The 18,358-nt window shown below is 38.7% G+C and overlaps 1 protein-coding gene and 1 pseudogene across 1 annotated transcript in view; both read left to right on the top strand.

The window, feature by feature from the left end:
• The window catches only part of LOC107746138 (protein KIAA2022 pseudogene), a 57,607-nt pseudogene extending 48,232 nt beyond the window's left edge, over positions 1–9,375 (top strand).
• A 7,032-nt stretch (positions 9,376–16,407) lies between these two features.
• LOC107746139 (E3 ubiquitin-protein ligase RLIM-like) overlaps positions 16,408–18,358 on the top strand; it is a 24,565-nt gene continuing 22,614 nt past the window's right edge. The window contains exons 1-3 of the mRNA XM_016560234.1: positions 16,408–16,466; positions 16,621–16,763; positions 17,567–17,760. Of these exons, the coding sequence (XP_016415720.1) occupies positions 17,592–17,760 (169 nt within the window). The 5' untranslated portion in view covers positions 16,408–16,466; positions 16,621–16,763; positions 17,567–17,591. The remainder of the gene's footprint in view (positions 16,467–16,620; positions 16,764–17,566; positions 17,761–18,358) is intronic.

Here is an 18,358-nt window from a genome sequence, read left to right on the forward strand (position 1 = left end):
CTTACAGAGTAACTTTCAGACACAAAATTCCGTTTTGCTCCGTCAGAAAGAAAATAAAACAAACAGCAGAACCGCTGCGTCTCCGAACAACAGCGCTTTGTTCCTTAGCTTTACACGGACCAGCTAATGATTCAGTCAGGCTATAAGTTCAGTCGTTTGAAAAGTTAAATGAATCAGCTTTTTAAACGAATCGGTTGATTCAACTCGAATATCTGCAAGATCGCAAATGTACAATAAACAACATCTTACAGAGTAACTTTCAGACACAAAATTCCGTTTTGCTCCGTCAGAAAGAAAATTGTTTTAATAGACCGGAGATGACCGCACAGAGTAGCATTATAACAGAACTTTCAGATGTATCTAGTATGATAAAACAGCGCTGCTTTACCCCACATACGCACGACCGGAAGCGGTCGACTGTGGCATAATAAAAGCTCCGCTGCTTTCCAGCCGTGTGTCGCGCTCGTTCAGCGCCTCGTTTCGCTTCGACGGCTTTCAGCCTCACCCTGCTTCATTCTACTACGTTAATAAATCATTAGCTCATCCATGAACATGATTTCTGCCTGAGTCCCGTCGGATTGCATCGGCTGTGGGGATGAAGACCACAACTCCCATGATTCCACACTCAGTCACAGCGTCATCCAACTATGCCTTTGTCTCTTTGTTTATTTTGAATATGCGCCCTCTAGCGGCAAAAATGACATATCGTGCCTTTAATTGAATGAATATATGTGCTGTGTGTTTCAGAGTGAAGCGCGGCACTGTGTTCATTTACACGTGATCCGTCTGTGGTTCTGTCGGCACCAGCCATCTTCACAAACTAATAACGAGAAGCGCTTCTCAATAAAAGAGAATCTTTAATGCTCTGCAGTTAATTTCTTTGTTTTCAAAAGTTTAATCATCTAACTTTTATTTTGATAGTTTAGTGTTTGAAAATCAGGAAATTAAGATTTATTTTTATAATTATAAAGACTATTTCATAATTAAGATATATTATAAATTATTATTATTATTTAATTCTTTTACAGTAATGTATTATAACATTAATATGTTTCCATTAATACTTTTTTTTTCATTTGCTATTTTATTTTTTATATTTTTACTTAGTAGTAGTAGTAGTAATAATAATACATTTAAATAATACATAATTCTAATAATATTTTTTTTATTAAAATTGTATAGACATACTGATAATATAATCACAAATATCCACAAGTGTGGATTTTTTCCCCCCTGCAATTGCAATTTTTTTTTTTTTTTTTTTCAGAAAAAACACAATTACATTTTTTTTCCCCAAATCATGCAGCCCTATATTAGCTACACTGTCATTTTGGCAAAAATCACATAGACTGTGTGCTGTTGATATGTGATGTGCTCTCTTGTAAGAAGATGAGAAAACAATCATATTGTGCTTTTGTTAATACTTTACATTCGATTATTGAAAGCTTCTTATTTCTGTGGTTTAAGAAACTATTAAGAAAGATTATGAGAAAAAGCAGACACCTTTTATTTCTACCAATCACACACACAAGCCAAGACAGGTTCTTTATTGTCATGTCTTTGTAGTGCAGGTGATCATGTATAGTATGTGTGAAGAACAGTGGGATCTTGGATTGGAGCAGAAGTCATTCTCACGTAATGATATGTCATTGTAGCGGGTGGGTTGTGGGGAGTCTGGTAGTCCTGGATCTGTTAGATGGCACATGGCAGTGGTATCAATAGATTATGGTTGGAAAGTAGACGGTATGGTTTGTGATGATGCTGACCGTCTTGTGGTAGATGTCTAGCAGTGGTAGTAGAGCTATAACTGTGATGGTCTGTGCTGCAGTGCTTTCTGAGCCTGCATAGAGCAATTGTCATAACATATAATGAGTTTGCTCTCAGCGTGTCCAAATAATAAGACCATCCTTCCATTCAGAAGTAATAAGTATTGATTAGTTCACAGTCATAACTCTGAAATATACCGCTGGCCTTAAGGATATCATGTGCAAACAAAACTCTTGAATATCTTTGTCAAATCCAGCAGCTAGTTCTACCTCAGAAGTGCTCATTGTAGCAGACAGTAAATATGATTTTGTCCCAGCGGGCTGATAAAAACCTGTGGACTCTGAATATTGTGTAAAGCAGAGAATGAGATCAGAGCTTACAAAAAAGGTTCTTGCTGTTTTTGTGTGCTGCAGACAGAGTGCATCACAGCGCACATTAAAGGGATCGTTAACCCCAAATGAAAGTCCTGTCATCATCAAATCTGTCATTGTGGACCCTGACAGTCAGAGTCATTGACATCTCCACCGACAATTACCTTCTTTCTTCTTCAAAAGATGGCCAAGATCTGTGATCTGTTCATATTTGAAAAGCGAAACTGGCTTATAATCATATTCGTGTTCCAATTTCACCATCTGTGTTCCTCTTACAGTAATGTAGTTATTGAGGGATGTGTGGAGCTCAAGGCCACGTGTGGATAATCCAGCACCCAAGAACTGAAGCTTCAGTAAACAGGAATCCCATTTGGGCATATTTTCCCCTCTTCTCTAGTGTCCTAATGCTGCAGCAGAGCAGAGGATGATCAGCGAGTCTGGCAGAGGTTCGCTGTACTGACACCTGCCAAAAGACCATATGCTCTCCTGTGTGGATTTATGTGATCCGGTCAGTTGTCAACTGATCCGATACATTATCCTAGAAGAGGATAACAAGATTTCACACATCTGATTCACAGCAAATCCTCAGAGATTCCACATTTATTCTTCATACGTGCCGGCTGATTGGTGAACTCCCTGATAACTCATAGCAAAGAGAAAATGAGTTTTCCGTCCGGTGTCAGTTAGTGAGCTTACAACAGCTCCCCGTAATGCACCGGTACGACAGCTTAGAGCAGATCTGTGAGAGAATCTTGTGAGAGATTGGGCACCACAGAGTCCTGAGCTCAACCCCACTGAAAGTCCCCGGGATGTGCTGGAGTCGACTTTACACTGCCTGTCTAAAAAGTACCACACTAATATTTCATTGGACTGCCTTTAAATTGGATAACATTGTGTTTTCGTTGCTGGCATTGTTTCAACAACATCACAGCATTTATTTCCATCAAGAGTTGCATTAATTTTTGAGATCTTGTATTGACAATGGGAGAGTTGAAGCACTCTGTAAAGTCGACTCAGCACATCCTGAAGTCTTTCAGTAGGGTTGAGCACAGGACTCTGTGGTGGCCAGTTCATACATGAAAATGATTCCTCATGCTCACTGAACCACTATTTCACAATTGAGCCTGGTGAATCTTGACATTGTCATCCTAGAATACAGGGTCGGCGCCAGAGCGCACAAAGTGAGGGGGCAGGCACAATTTATTGGGGGGGGCCGCACTTTTTTGTGTGTTTGGGTGGTGGGGGCTGCTTTGAAAAAAAAATGTTTCTGAAAGTAATTTTCAGATGCAACGGGGGAAAAAACAGGATAAACACAAACATGAAACTTGTGTTTTAAAAACACAATAAAAAAAACTTTTTTTTTTTGAGGAAAATTAAAAAAAAGATACGTCTCGTATAAGTTGCATTTTCAGAAATAATAACGGCAGGCCTAATAATGTTATAATGGCACAGTGACCGAGGTGGCCGGGCCGGGCCCCCTCAGGCCCCCCGGTGGCGCAGACGCTGCTAGAATATATACGTTGTATTTATTCTGACATGGTCGTTTTGAGAAATTAAAAGCTACACACCGCATCAGTTAGGGTTAAAAGAATTGGTGAACAGCATATAACATGCCAGAAACATATCAATCACTGCAATAATGATCCAATCCAATACTTTTCAGTATTTGCTCATTTATGTCCAAATGGTGACTTTATTTTGGCTAGGCAGTGTATATTATATTATATTATATTATATTATATTATTGAACTGTTGTGCATTACATTTTTAAATGAGTTTTTAATAGAATTTAAAAAGAATGGCAAAGTTAACAGCACTGTTAACATTTTTTCTCAGGTTACCTAAATGTGCTTCATTTAGCATATTCTGAATTAACAGCTTGTTGCTTTAATCATGATATAAAAAAGAATTTAATTACATGAAGGGTCAAATAAAATGGAGATATCACCATTTTATATCAGAGATATCACCATATCTTGGTGATATCTTGCTGCATAAAGAGTCTTTGATTAAAGAGTGTTCACATCTACAAGTACTCATATTGTGAGGTCCAAAAACAATGAAACCTCAAATACTACAAAAAAATATACATTTACATAATTATACAAAATAAAAATAAAACAATATGAGTATAATTAGAAGATTTTTTTTTTTGCCCTTTACAGGTAGTGTAGTCTTCATAACTTAATAAATTGTAGCTCAAGTGAGCACAAAATCTAGAAAACTAGCCTCATATTTCTCTAATACACTTTCTGTTTTATTATTAACTGTTGATTTTAAAAAGGAAAAAAAGCTCATCCTATGTACTTTCTTAATTAATTGCGTGATTCATCAGTGAATGTTTTTCTACAAAAGTTTTTAATGATTTAATCTTTCATCTAAATGTAATAACTTTCTCCCAAAGCATCATCTGCAATAAAAATAATATTATCCAATTATATCAACACCCATGATCCAATCAAATTCAGATGGTACTTATTTAAGTACCACTGTTTCAATTAAGTCGCATCACAACAAATGTAAATGCATTGCAGTGGTCTTTAAAATAGTATTATTGTATATGCAATGGGTCATTGTGGTATTTAATAATATTATAAATGATTAATATTGTGCTTGTTTTTCTTTGTCTAGGATCACATGATCTGAAGAATAATCTAAAGCTGAACGGTGTCGCAGATGCTGCCTTACACACATCCTCCACAGCTGCTGCAGTGAGCACGAAGAGAGACGACTCGTTCTGCCTTATTGCTAAATTGGCCTTAAAGAAGCATCACTTACCACAGCCACTGTCAACACGAACTCCTTCAGAGGACCAGCCGACTGAGTCCTCAAACTACACGATATCCCTCACACCCTGTGCTGCCAAGGGCTTGAGCTCACTAGACATTTCCAAGAAGAACGCAGTCAGCGTCATTTCACCATGATTGAACCCGCGAGCATTCCTGGGCTCACACAGGACTGTTTGATTCAGCAGAGTCACACCTGTCCCAGCTGCTTCATTGAGACCAAGGATATGTCCAATGTAGAGGCCAGTATCAACCTCAAAATAGCTGACATGAACCGAGACTACAGCACCTGCCCTGTCTCTGATATTAACATGCAATGCATGAGCACAAGTGAGACGGGAAGTTACAGAGACCATCTCCTCTCGGATCAGCTTTTGAGCTTTCCTGTCCCCAAAACTCAGCTAGTTGAGAAAAAGGACACAGAGAAAACAGACTTAGATGATTCGGCCTCCAAAAACCTGTATGAGGGACTGCTGTTAGACAAGTGCAATGGAGACGATGGCTTGCTTACCAATCCAAATCAGGACTGGGGCTACTTTGAGTCCTTCATAAGTGAGAGTAAGATGGAATTGCTGGATCTCTGCTCCAAGAACGAGCTATCCGTAAATCTCTTCACTGAGGAGGACGTGGACAATTACATGTTTGATGACGATGATGACTCCACTCTGAGCAGCGACGTGTGCTCGTTAAAGATCCGCTATGAGTCCTTCCAGGACAACATGAGGGAGAAAACCAATGTTCTGCAAGAGGAAACCCAGTTCAACTTTTTCCCAAGTGTCTTGGTAAATTGCACAAAGAAAGAGGGTGGTGTGGTAAAACGAGTTGTGGATGAGCTACCACCTAAATTAGAGGAGCTTGGATTTCAAAATGACAGCAAAGGGGATAGAAATGACTGCTCCGTAGAGCAGACACCTGATTACAGCCCCAAAACTAACTACTTAATTGATTCAAGCAACTCAGCTGATGACTCGGGGGACTATAGTGATGACAGCTCCTCCACTGTTTCCTCTTTTGACACCTTGCAAGATAACAGGCCTAAAAACTTGTTCTCACGAAAAAACGCAAGCTGCTCCAACCATCTGAACTATGGATTGCGGGCCAAGAGAAAAGTAAGGTATAGTGATGACTACTTGTATTATGTTGAGTCCACCGAAGGAGAAAGGAACATTGAAAAGCGAGAGAAACCACCGATTGGTCCAAAGCAAGAAGAGGATCTTGACTGGTGCCCTAAAAAGAGACGAAAATACTCTCGCAAGGATCCACCTGTAATAATCAAATACATTATCGTCAACAGGTTCAAAGGAGAGAAATGCATGGCTGTGAAGCTGGGCAGAATCGATTCAGCCGACACGACGGTAAGCTTAAATGAGGATACAATCAACAAATATGAGAAGCTTGCACCTCTGAAAGATTTCTGGCAGGAGAAACAGAGAGAAAGAGAGGAACAGCTTAAGCTGGCAGCAGGAGATAAACACAGTTCTCACCACCATGCCTTTAGTTCCAGTCCCCCCAAAAGGAAACACAAGCTAGCACACAGGCTTAGAATTCAGAGAATTCAAACTGTGGAGCAATCACCCACCAAGCAGGGCCCCTTTGCCTCTGATCCCAGGCAGGAGGTTGCTTCTACAGATGAAGCTGCCTCCATGGGAATGCCATTAACAATAGCCACCAGCTGTGCAAGCACATTAGACCCAAATGACATCATAGACACTGCCACCCGGAAGAGCAGATCACAAGAGAGGGAGGAAAGGAGAATAGGAAATAAAATATTCAGAATACAGAAATTCAAAAGTGAAGCCAGACTTAGGAGCAAGACAATGAGAGACCTTGTGGAGAATAGCAAGAGCGTGACAGACCTGACAGAAGTTTGCTCGCTGCAGAAAAATATGGACGCAGTAGGAGGTGCTGAAGATAAAAACGTCAGCCCAGCTGCACACAGTCCCCATTTGTGTGAGAGTCAAATGGCTAATGCCACTGAAAAATTTGCTTTTGTGTCTACCACCTGCTCCCCTAACAAAGAGGCATCGCCTGAGAATGTGGCAGCAAGTGTTTCCGTTATCCCAGGTGGCTATTTGCAAACATTGCTAGATGCCTCTGATTCTTCAGGTAGCACTGGTATCCCGTTGTTTCCCCAGCAGACCCAACACTCTCTGGACCTCTCTTTGGAAAAGCAGCAATTCATCTCAATTCAGCTAGCGCAAAGTTGTGTCCTTTCCCCACCATCAGAATCAGAGCTCCAGCAGTCGCCCCAGAATTGTCCGACTCTTGCCCAGATGTGGCACCCCCAGCTTGGTCCCAACCAGCAGTTTGCCGCTGCAGATATTGTTGAATCTGCGATCCAACCCAGTAGCTTCACTGGAGAGATGGCTATGCCGTTGTCTGAGAGTCTAACCGTGTCAGGCTACAGCCAGCTGAGTCTGGAGAGCAACAGAATGCTTTATGAAAAGAATTACATGCCTGAGCAGCCACTGCCTCTTGCTCCTGAGTTTCAGGCTTGTCAGGGGCAGCCACAATTTCAAAGAGCCACACTGTACACAAACAACGGCCAGCTCATCAGTTTCGACTCAGTTGGCTCGCTGTCAGCTACTTCTAGCAATTACAGCTCTCTGAGGCTTAAGTCCTGCGAGAAAGATGGTGAGGATGATGTGAACGAGAACTTTCTGGCCCACTGCAGTCCCAAACTGGTGATTCAGCAGAGTATTGATGCAATCACCCCCCTAAGGGAGTCTACAGACTTGCTGGATATCTCCAACTTCACTCCAGATAAATTCAGACACACATCCTTGTCAGAACTCTCTCCCCCAGAGACGCCTAATTTATCCCCTCAAGTTGTGGGCCGTGAGATGAAGATAGTTGGGAAGGCTGCTGATCTCCAGGATGGAGCTAAGATGTCATGCACCAAAGACGTGGACTGGAACTGCAAAATGATCGAGCAGCAAGATCTGGATAGATATTCAGTAGATGGTCACGATTATCAATTGTACATTTTTAATGGCGAAGACAACTTAAGCCTGGGGACGAAAGAGGAAAATCTAGCTTTTGATGGTGATATGATGAGTGCAATCAAGGGGACCAAGGGAAAGAGGAAAAATAGCAACAAACAAACTGCAGGGCAGGGTACCAAAAAAAGCAAAGCCCCAAGAGCTCCAAAAACAGAGAAGGGCAAAGTTCCACGTCAGACTTCACGAGCATCGAAAAAGTTAAAGGCATTACTGGCTGAGAAGGGTGGCAAAGGGCAGACTGAGGGCGTTGCTCATTTGCTGAAGGACAGCGGATCTGAGGAATGGACAGGAATAGGTAGTTCAGAGAGCAAATGTCAAGTCCACGATGACCAGCGAGAGTTTGAAGAGCCATCCAACATCTTGTCAAATATTGTCTCAGGGATGGCTGAAGTACAGAGATTCATGATGGCCTCTGTTGAGCCAATATGGGGCCCTACAGCAAATATCTGCCTGCCCTCAGAGGCTAACAGCCTCAAGTTAAAGACTCTCAAAATCCTAGCAGGAACTTCATCCGACCCCAAAAAGAAAGGCAGTTTGACTACTGGGGGCACAAAAGTAAAAAAAGGTGGGACGAAAGGTGGCAAAAAGCAGGCAAAGTTCAATGCCTCCTTGCCTTTTTTCCCTCAGTTGGCTTTGGGCTGCAACATGTTCGACAAGCCTAACCTTGGCGTTCCTTGTATAAATGGGCCCGCGCACAAAAAGATGTACCGTCACAAAACCAGTGCAAAATTCCCTCGGATTGAAAATCTAAAGGGAACACGACCTGAACGAGACCCAAATAAAGACATATCATTAATGGCTTCTTTTGAGAAACTGAGGTAATATTTTATATCTAGCTGCTGATGCACGTTCCTCACTTTCCCCACTTCCTCCTCATTTCTTGACATACCTAAACTGACTCAAGACTAGAGATGCATGGAATTACGTTATCCTTTAGTATCCCCTCCTTGTTTTTGCCCCCGAAGAGGATATTGATCTTGCATGAGAAACTTCTTGTACTCGCAAACTACCTATTGATTGATTGTGTAAGGCTTGATTGAGATTTTAAATGACCATGGCTGCATTTTTCTTCTGCATTCTTGTTTTTGCTATTTTTTTTCCCCTTGCAGTTGCTGAATAGTTTTTGTCTGAAGAAAAGGAAAAAACTTTGATAAGTGCAAATTCTCTTTTTGGACCCTTTTTGTTAATTTCTCAGTGAATCTTGCTGCCCTTATGTAATTATATTTCTCTCTTCAAAGATGTAGCTATTATAAAATGTCTTTGTGTGAAACAAGCTCCCCCTTTTGATTATGTATGCTGAAACAGATGCCCTCCTCTCATTTTATCCGTTTACTGCCTGACTTTTTTTAAAGTGTGAAATGCTCAGCCCCTTGTTTAGGATAACAACATCCTTGGTAGATCCCTAAACATTAACAGCACACAATGGGACCATTTTGTATTGAAGACATATCAGATTAATGTTGTTCGAATGTCTTACTGTTGGAATGTACTCATGATTTTCTCTTATCTACTATGCTTTTTACAGGAGTTGTACTGGAAATTGTCTTAGAGGGACATTTCTATGCCATGGAAATCCCAAAACGCTTCATTTTTTTTTTCTTTTTTATGCTTTCATTTATAATGATATTGATTATTGACTGAAATAATATATTACTACTAACAGATTATTAGTAGTAGTATTATTATTTAGTATCGCTGTACAGAAATGCACTGTTCAAAGCAAAACATGAATTCTATCCGTGTGCCAAATGTAAACTCTCTGTGCACATTAATAATTTGTATGAATACTGGCCGTTTCATTTACTATCCTGATGAATGCTAACTGTCCTCTTTCAAGACTTAACAAGATCTGACGTTTGTTTTTGGTTAGTTTTTTTTTTTTTTGGGACCCTACTGTTTGAAGAGCACCTGCAGCTGACAGTGGTACAACCACTTAACCAAAACAACTCAACTGAACTTTTTTTTTTTTTTTTTTTACTTTCGTCAACTTTACTTACCAAATTCAATGTACCTCAGCATTACTTCTGCTTAGAAGCAAAAAGAGAAGCAAAGGTGTACTCCTCTAAACATAGAAGGAAGAAAAATGAGAAAAGTGGACACGGATAATGTTAATTGAGGATGGCATCTTTCTGGTATCGGTCAGTAAGCAATCATTTCACAATCTGCTGTAACTGTGAACACAATGTTTGATATTTTGCATATTTGTTGGAGTATTTTTGATGGTTAAGAAACTGTAAAGAATGTCCATTTTGCTTAAGCCCACTTTTACACATTTCCCTTACGATTTCCATAAATGGTTAAGTAGTATCCTGTGCTGACAATTACATCTGAAAACAACAATTATTGTTTTTTTTGCCAGTGGTTCTGTTGTGAAACAAAAGTTTTTCAGCGAACTCTGTTTTGGTGAACATGCTGTTTTGTTTCATTCGTTTTAACCAACCCAGGCTCATTGAAAATACGTGCTTGTGGCGACGTTTCTGCAACGCGACATTACGTACCTTATTGCATGTGTCGCGGCAGTTTCAAAGTGAAATGTCCAGTGAGTTACGCTAAAACGCATGATTGATGTGACTGTGACACGTTTTTATTACATTGACACAGGCACGTATTACGGCAATTCAGAATTCAAATGTCCGGGAAGTGTCGCTGAAAGTTTAATGCTCTGTTTTGTTGGAAAATAACATACCCCCTACACCAAACCCAACCCTAAACCTACTCAAATGCAAAAGTGATATAAAAACGCATTCACTGATGCTTAGTAGTTTCACAGGATTCGTATTGGAGCGGTCACGTATCACGTGAGCTACCGAGCAAACATACTGAGTTAGAAAACCCAAACATATGAAGCTGGATAACGTTCAAAAGTGTCCGTTTTCAAATCTCGCAGCTTGTTAAAATTGTTTTGAATTCATAACACAATATTTTGCAAGTTATTACATTGACACAGGCACGTATTACGGCAATTCAGAATTCAAATGTCCGGGAAGTGTCGCTGAAAGTTTAATGCTCTGTTTTGTTGGAAAATAACATACCCCCTACACCAAACCCAACCCTAAACCTACCCAAATGCAAAAGTGATATAAAAACGCATTCACTGATGCTTAGTAGTTTCACAGGATTCGTATTGAAGCGGTCACGTATCACGTGAGCTACCGAGCAAACATACTGAGTTAGAAAACCCAAACATATGAAGCTGGATAACGTTCAAAAGTGTCCGTTTTCAAATCTCGCAGCTTGTTAAAATTGTTTTGAATTCATAACACAATATTTTGCAAGGAATTAGGCTTTCTTAATCGAAACTCTGGCCCTGTAGGCCCTGTAAATCAGTCTGTGTGAATTTGTGTTTTACTGCCTCTAGTGTTCATTTCAACTGGAAACTGCAGCGATTCATACAGATGTGACCCTGGAGCACAAAAGCAGTCGTAAGTCGCTGGGGTGTATTTGTAGCAATAACCAACAATACATTGCCAAAAATCATTAGTATATTAAATAAAGATCATGTTCCATGAAGATATTTTGTAAATTTCCTACCGTAAATATATCAAAACTTAATTTTTGATTAGTAATATGCATTGCTAAGAACTTCATTTGGACAACTTTAAAGGTGATTTTCTCAATATTGTGATTGTTTTGCACCCTCAGATTCCAGATTTTCAAATAGTTGTATCTCGGCCAAATATTGTCCTATCCTAACAAACCATATACATCAATGGAAAGCTTATTCATTCATTTTTCAGATGATGTTTAAATCTCGATTTCAAAAAATTGACCCTTATGACTGGTTTTGTGGTCCAAGGTCACATAGAGGTACGTTTTTTGAGTTTTGCAGAAATGTAGGTAGAGGCAAGTATTTCCAGTGAGCCTGGGTAGGTGTCATTAGTGGCACATTAGTGCATTAGCGCCCCCTAGGTTTCTGTCTCAAATTTCACCTTAATTCATTGTAGCTCGAAAACCTTGAAACCAAATTCGTCCTTTCAAAAGCACTGAATCCATTGGCATTTACCACATATAGATGATACCTTTGATTTAAAAGAGTTGCTCTAGGAGGATATCTCAGGTAAAGTAATGCCTTACCTATAGCTTTTACCTTCGAAAGATTTCACTCCGTCCCCTTCTGCCTCCAGCCAGCCATGTTTAGCAGCAGCAGGATGATCCCAATGAGGAAACTGCACATGGGCTAGCCTGCCTTCTCTCATTTCTGCCTGTTGTCAACTGAATGTACTTCAAGTTTTCTACAACGTGCCACTGTTAAGCTGCCTCCTCCTACTGGTGCTAAGAGGGTAACTGTATTCACCCAGTAATTATGACACAAGGATTATAAGAAATGAAACCCTACTCCTCTCTTTATGAATGTACAATATATGGTTCTGTTTGATGTATTCACAACACAATTCTTTGTCATTAATTGGAATTGCTTTTGCCTTTTCGTTGGAGAAATTATTGAGCTTTATAAATATTGTCTAGAGTTGATACCAGAGGGATTCTTAATTAATTCTCGACATCACAAAAATATTGTATATTTTTCTCTGTGCCAATTTGTAAGATATTTTGTAAGTGTATATTTTTCTTAGAAAGTGCTGTGAAGTATTAGTGTGTGTGTGTGTGTGTGTGTGTGTGTGAGTAACCTTTTTGTGCCTCTGTAGGCAGTGAAAAGGATGTATAATGACAAGCTTTTGGTTTTAAAAACCAAAATATTAAGAAACAAAAAAAAAAAAAAAATGAAAAGGAATTTTAAAAAAACTAAATTTTGTTGCAAGTTTTGTAAGAGGAAACTTATCTTGTTGTGAGAGTGTTGTGGTATTGTGGAAAACACATATAGGCAAAAAAAAAAGTACAGACAAAAATTGTGAACTATTCGCTGTTTTATAGATTTTCATGTAAATTATTCTTGTATTATTTTATGTTGTATCTGTTGAAAAGATTTTAAATATTTTGTTTGTCTTGGTCTGAGTACTTAAGGAAATGTTGCAAGAAGATCGGGGCGATTCTGTAGTCAGATGAGCCCACAGTGTGGAGCGCGTTCATACACTCCATGCTAGGGCTGGGTAAAAAAAATCTCGATTTCAGTTTTACGGAATGATATCGATTCTTAAATCCCAAGGATCGATTAGTCTAGCCTTTTTTTCAGTTAATAGACGGAACGTTGAAGGACACTTCCCATCTAATATATCGCAATAAGCATTGTGCTTTGGTACTTTTAATATGAAACAAAGTCTCAGATTTCAAAATATAATTATGTAATTGTAACTTTATTATTTTAAAAACTTCATTAAGTGTAATTTTAACAAATCAGTCAATTTTAACCTTCAATATTATAGTAGGCTAATAATGTAGTGCCAACTGACTCTCATGCATATTTTACAGCATTAGTTGAGAGATTTTTTTCCTTGAGAAAATTTGGCATGTACTGTACCTGATATATATCCAAAGTAATCCACGGTGTGGAGCGCGTCCATACACTCCATGCTATGTATTTTTCTGAGGTATGCATATTTTACTCTTAGATTTATCTTTGAGAATTTGATGTATTGATTATCTCTGATTTGACTATATAATTGGCATGATACATTTTTACCTGATTCATAATACATCGTCACATTTTATATTATTCTGACTTACTCTGAAATTATCTTCTTAAATAGATTAAGTGAAGGCGTATGTTTCCACAAATCTGCGTCCAGGGTTAAGTACATACTAGATATCAGGTTAGATGGAGCAGGGGCACATCAGATGAGATTCTTATTAATAACTGCTTGACTTTAGTTAAGTTGTTATGCAGTTGCATTAACTATGAGGGGCAAGGGGGGGTCACGTGGCAAGGACCAGGATGGCAGCTTAGCGGATAAGCTCCGAGAAATCGTGCACAATTTAATATAAAAACCCCTTATATACACGGCCAATCTTTGAACAAAGCGTCAGCGTTGATATGTCAAAACCGTCAGCTACTAAACAGTGTGACATTTTTACTCGAGCGCGCAAGTCCAGCGTAAAAACAACTTCGTCGAGTAACGTTACACCGTGTGAAGTGGAAGCTAACCACATGGAGAGCTTAGCAGAAGTTTTAAATGAAGTGAAAGCACTTCGAACAGAGATCGGAATGAAGTTGGACAGCATTGATACCCGTCTTACTATTATGGCGAACTCATTGGCCGCGTTGGAAAGCAAAGTGTCGGATGTAAAACGAGATGTGTCTTCTAATGCGGAGTACTAGTAAGCTTGGTTCGGCATACTTCATTGTGCTAGCCACAACCTTCTTGTCTCAGCTTTATTCAAGTTGTTATATAGTTAGATTAGCTATAGGGGGCTAGATAAAAATACTATTAGAGTATTGGCAAGCATGGGGATTCATATATATTTCATAGTTCTAGCCATAACCTCTGATTATTGCTTGAGCTTTAACTACGTTGTTGCATAGGTGACTGCAGGGGGCTAAACAGAACAACTATTTAAAGAATGGCAAGCCTGAGGCGACCTATTAAACAGTAGCCATAACCTCTCACTAATGATCAGACTGGAGAGTTTGTGACCTTGAGGTCCGCGAGACACTCTGAGCAACATAGATTCCTAATGAACGAGTAAAATATAAAGTGAAGAGTTCACTAGAATAATCAAATGTCAGAAGAAGAAGAATTAGAAATGGACAAACAGCCAATTTGCGTTTTAATCTAAATTTGAGGTCAAAATAAAATGTCAGATTAGAATTTATTTTAAATTAAATTGCGCACCGAAAAGACCGAACATGCAGGAAAACTGGCGTTCATCTCTGTGGGAGTCAATCAATCATATTAGCAGGTGCTTCATTAAGCTCTCCTAATAAAATAATCCTTTACTTTAAATACCTGTTTATTTACATTCATTATTCAGTACAACTCCAGAGTGAAGAAACGGGCAGGAAACATCATCAAAGACCCCGGACACAACCTGTTTGCACTTCTCCCCTCAGGCAAAATCTTTTGAAGAACAACACCAGCACCCTGAACTTGGACAGATGGGATTTTCAAAGGTCTAATCATTGGATGATCTATTAGATAACATTAGAAAACCTTAACGTCCCTTAATATGTGTAAAAGCAAAGAAACGAGCACGACTTAAAAACAACTAACATCTCCAAATAGTCTTTCTTCTTACTCTCAGAACAAGAGAACTGAATTTACTGGAAGTGACATTCAGACCAGGGGTGTAGATTACGCGGGGGTGATTACAGGGGTGTCGTCCCCCGCACTTTTTCGGGCAAGTGTGTTCGCATAGAGGTTTTCAAGAGCCGGTGTGAATAAATATAGATTTAAATTGTTTTAGGAGAAGAGAGTGAATGAAAAAACCTATAAAATATAACCAGGACAGGGAGTGAAAAGCAGGTTTAGGATGTGTGGGTATAACACCTCCCTTTTTTCAAGAGCTACTGTTTCTCTTATTTCTTTTCTATATAAAATTCATACATAGAAAATAAAGGGACTGGATGAAGTACAGTAGTTTGTAATCTGAATAAAATTGGTCAAATTCAAAAAAATTACCAATGAGTATGAAACCTCCACTTCCAATCAGCCAATACAGTACAAGAAAAACAGATGATAGACAGAATTCTTTGATATTGTGATATTATTGCCCTGCTAACCTGCATGACAACCAATCAGGCTTCAAGACTGTCCTGTGCCCTGTGATGAGAATGACCCTCTACTGTCCTCTATTGTTTAGTCTATTCATTGAACAGAGAATATTCATATATATATATATATATATATATATATATATATATATATATATATATATATATATATATATATATATATATATATATATATATATATATATATATATATATATATATATATATATATATGTGTGTGTGTGTGTGTGTGATTTATTATTAATATTAATTCATTGCTTCTTGTGAATATTAATTGATTGTGTTTGAATTTTTCTTTGTTGGTAAATTAAAGATTGTGGACTTTGAACATGGATACTTCCAAAAGTTATGATGATATACTTCCAAATGGTGACATCTCGCAATCAGGCAAGATTTCAGGTGTTTATAACAAACGCTTGATGAGTATCAAAGTGAAAAATGTTCCCTACAGCACTGGTTAAGAATCATGTTTCGCATTTCCACACAATTCTTCAGGAATCTGGTTGGATGTTCAGAAACGTATTGCAAAAGGAAAGGTGAAATGTGGTGAAGATTAACATATGGTAAGAGTTATTTTATTTTTGAATTATTCATTATCTTGCAGAAATACCATAGGGTGACATTCATACGAGTGTAATGTTCGCACTAAAAGAATGAGTAAAACGTTTATAATAAATTCACAAAGTATGTTAACCTCATAGCATTGCATTCACCAGACGAACAAGCCGCTTTTGCTTCTTCCGGCGTCTCTAGCACAATTTCATAATAAAAGTTGAGCTCTTTTCATTTTGAAACCAACTATAAATTACAGTTCATCAGCGTGCGCACTTAAAACTGTGTATCGTCATTTTGGACAAAAAAAAATCGTATACATGTCAGGGTTGTTTTGTGCAATATTTAGGGTTATTTAGAAGGGGTAAGAACTTACCTTTCAGATTAACCTCTTTTACTGTGATCTACATATGTTACAATTTAAATATACTAGTATTATCTGTAAAGCCTTGTCGCACACAGCCTACCTGTTAAACTCGACTGTTCAGACTTTTAAGTTTTATTGCGTTTCCGCACAGTTCCGCACACCGGAAGTACAGTCGACGCCGAAGAGACGTTTGAGAAAATGAACTCATGAATTGCTGTCAAGATTAACATTTACAAACATCTACGAGGCGGACACGGAACGGTTACTAGATACGGCTACGACATATTTATTGAGGTATTCTTCTGTGTTTTCCTCATTAGACGCGTGAGTTGTTATGATCGTCGAAGTGACTCGCTGACTGCTGGCTGTTTTTATCTCACAGCCGTGCTAATGCTAACATTAGCTTCGCCTTAGCTTAGCATGAACAAGATCGCTGTTTCTCCATAGGCTGTGCGAGCTAACCTAAGCCTAGTTTGAGCTCAGGCTACAGCTAACGTTAGCCTTCACCCTTCTCCTCAGTTCGTGGTTGCGAGAGGTTTGTCGTCACACATAGAGAAATACACATTTGATGTAATATTAGTGATACTGCTTTGATGTTTTAGCAACACATTTATGATCCGACTTCTATTGGTAATGCAGTTGTTGTGCTGACTGTATGTGGCATCAAGGACAAACGTAAAGGTTGTTTTCCTTGAAATTCGTGAGCTTTAGCCTTTAGCCTGTTTAGCTCGCTGATGCCATTTTGTTTTCAGTCTCTTTGGTTGCAGTCAGCTAATTATATTCGAACAGACTCAACAGCTCACAGTTTTACTCTTTAATGGCTTAAGAAGATTATATTAGTCAGCGAGCGCTTTCAGGTTTTAACCAGTTTCATTAGCTTCAGGTAACATCAGAAACACGCGTGTATTTACATGCAGGAACTGTGTGGCCCTATCATGCCGGTGTTATCATTTGATAGTGATGGCATCATGTGATAATAGATGATTGCTATGTTCATTTATTACATGTCGTGTACAGCTGAACACGATGGTTCTTGGCTCAGTATATGTGTTTGGACTGATTGACAGTAACGTGATGTTCTGCTTTTGTGTGTGTAGTTGTATCTGACAGCTGGGCGCAGTGATGGAGGCTCAGGATAATGCAGATCAGGGCAGCAGCGATCAATCTGAAGCACAACGCCGAAGACAGCTGGACCGTCTGGACAGAGAAGAGGCCTTCTACCAGTTCGTCAACAACCTCAGCGAGGAAGACTATCGGCTCATGAGAGACAACAATCTGCTTGGCACACCTGGTAAATCCTTTGGTTTTGTATATTTTTATCAAGACCGTGAAACTAAAAAGTGCTTTATAGAGGCGTTTTGGTTATTGCATGTGGTATAACAGAGCTGTGTTTGATTATTTATTTGGTTTAAGATTTGATGTTCTCAACCCTCTACGGACACCTTGGCAAGTGAATCGCCATTGGCTAGTACATTTTTTTGTTTACTCGCCAGACTGAAATACTATACTTTTTTTATGACGATTTCGATTAATTGCACAGCCCTATTTTCAAGGCACTTTGTGACTTTTCTTACTTCATACACAAAAAAAGTGTAAAATTATGACAAAACCTGATTTCTTGTTTATAAGAGTGATTTTATAATTTCAAAATATAGAGAAAAATTTGAAATGAATGACTAATAAGCCAATAAGTGCTCCTCTGCTGCTGTCTACTGGTTATAATTGTGATTTGATGTATTTTTAAAAAAAACTAACAATAATACTGATAAGATATTATTATTAATATACGAATTCTACTAATAAGAACAATATAAAGTGAACCAAGGATTAACGAGCTTCTGGATTCATGAATATTAATCAGGTTGTGTGCGTTCGCTCGAACTGATTTG

The sequence above is a fragment of the Sinocyclocheilus rhinocerous genome, unplaced genomic scaffold, assembly GCF_001515625.1.
Source record: "Sinocyclocheilus rhinocerous isolate Xijiao unplaced genomic scaffold, SAMN03320098_v1.1 scaffold348, whole genome shotgun sequence".
NCBI lineage: Eukaryota > Metazoa > Chordata > Actinopteri > Cypriniformes > Cyprinidae > Sinocyclocheilus > Sinocyclocheilus rhinocerous.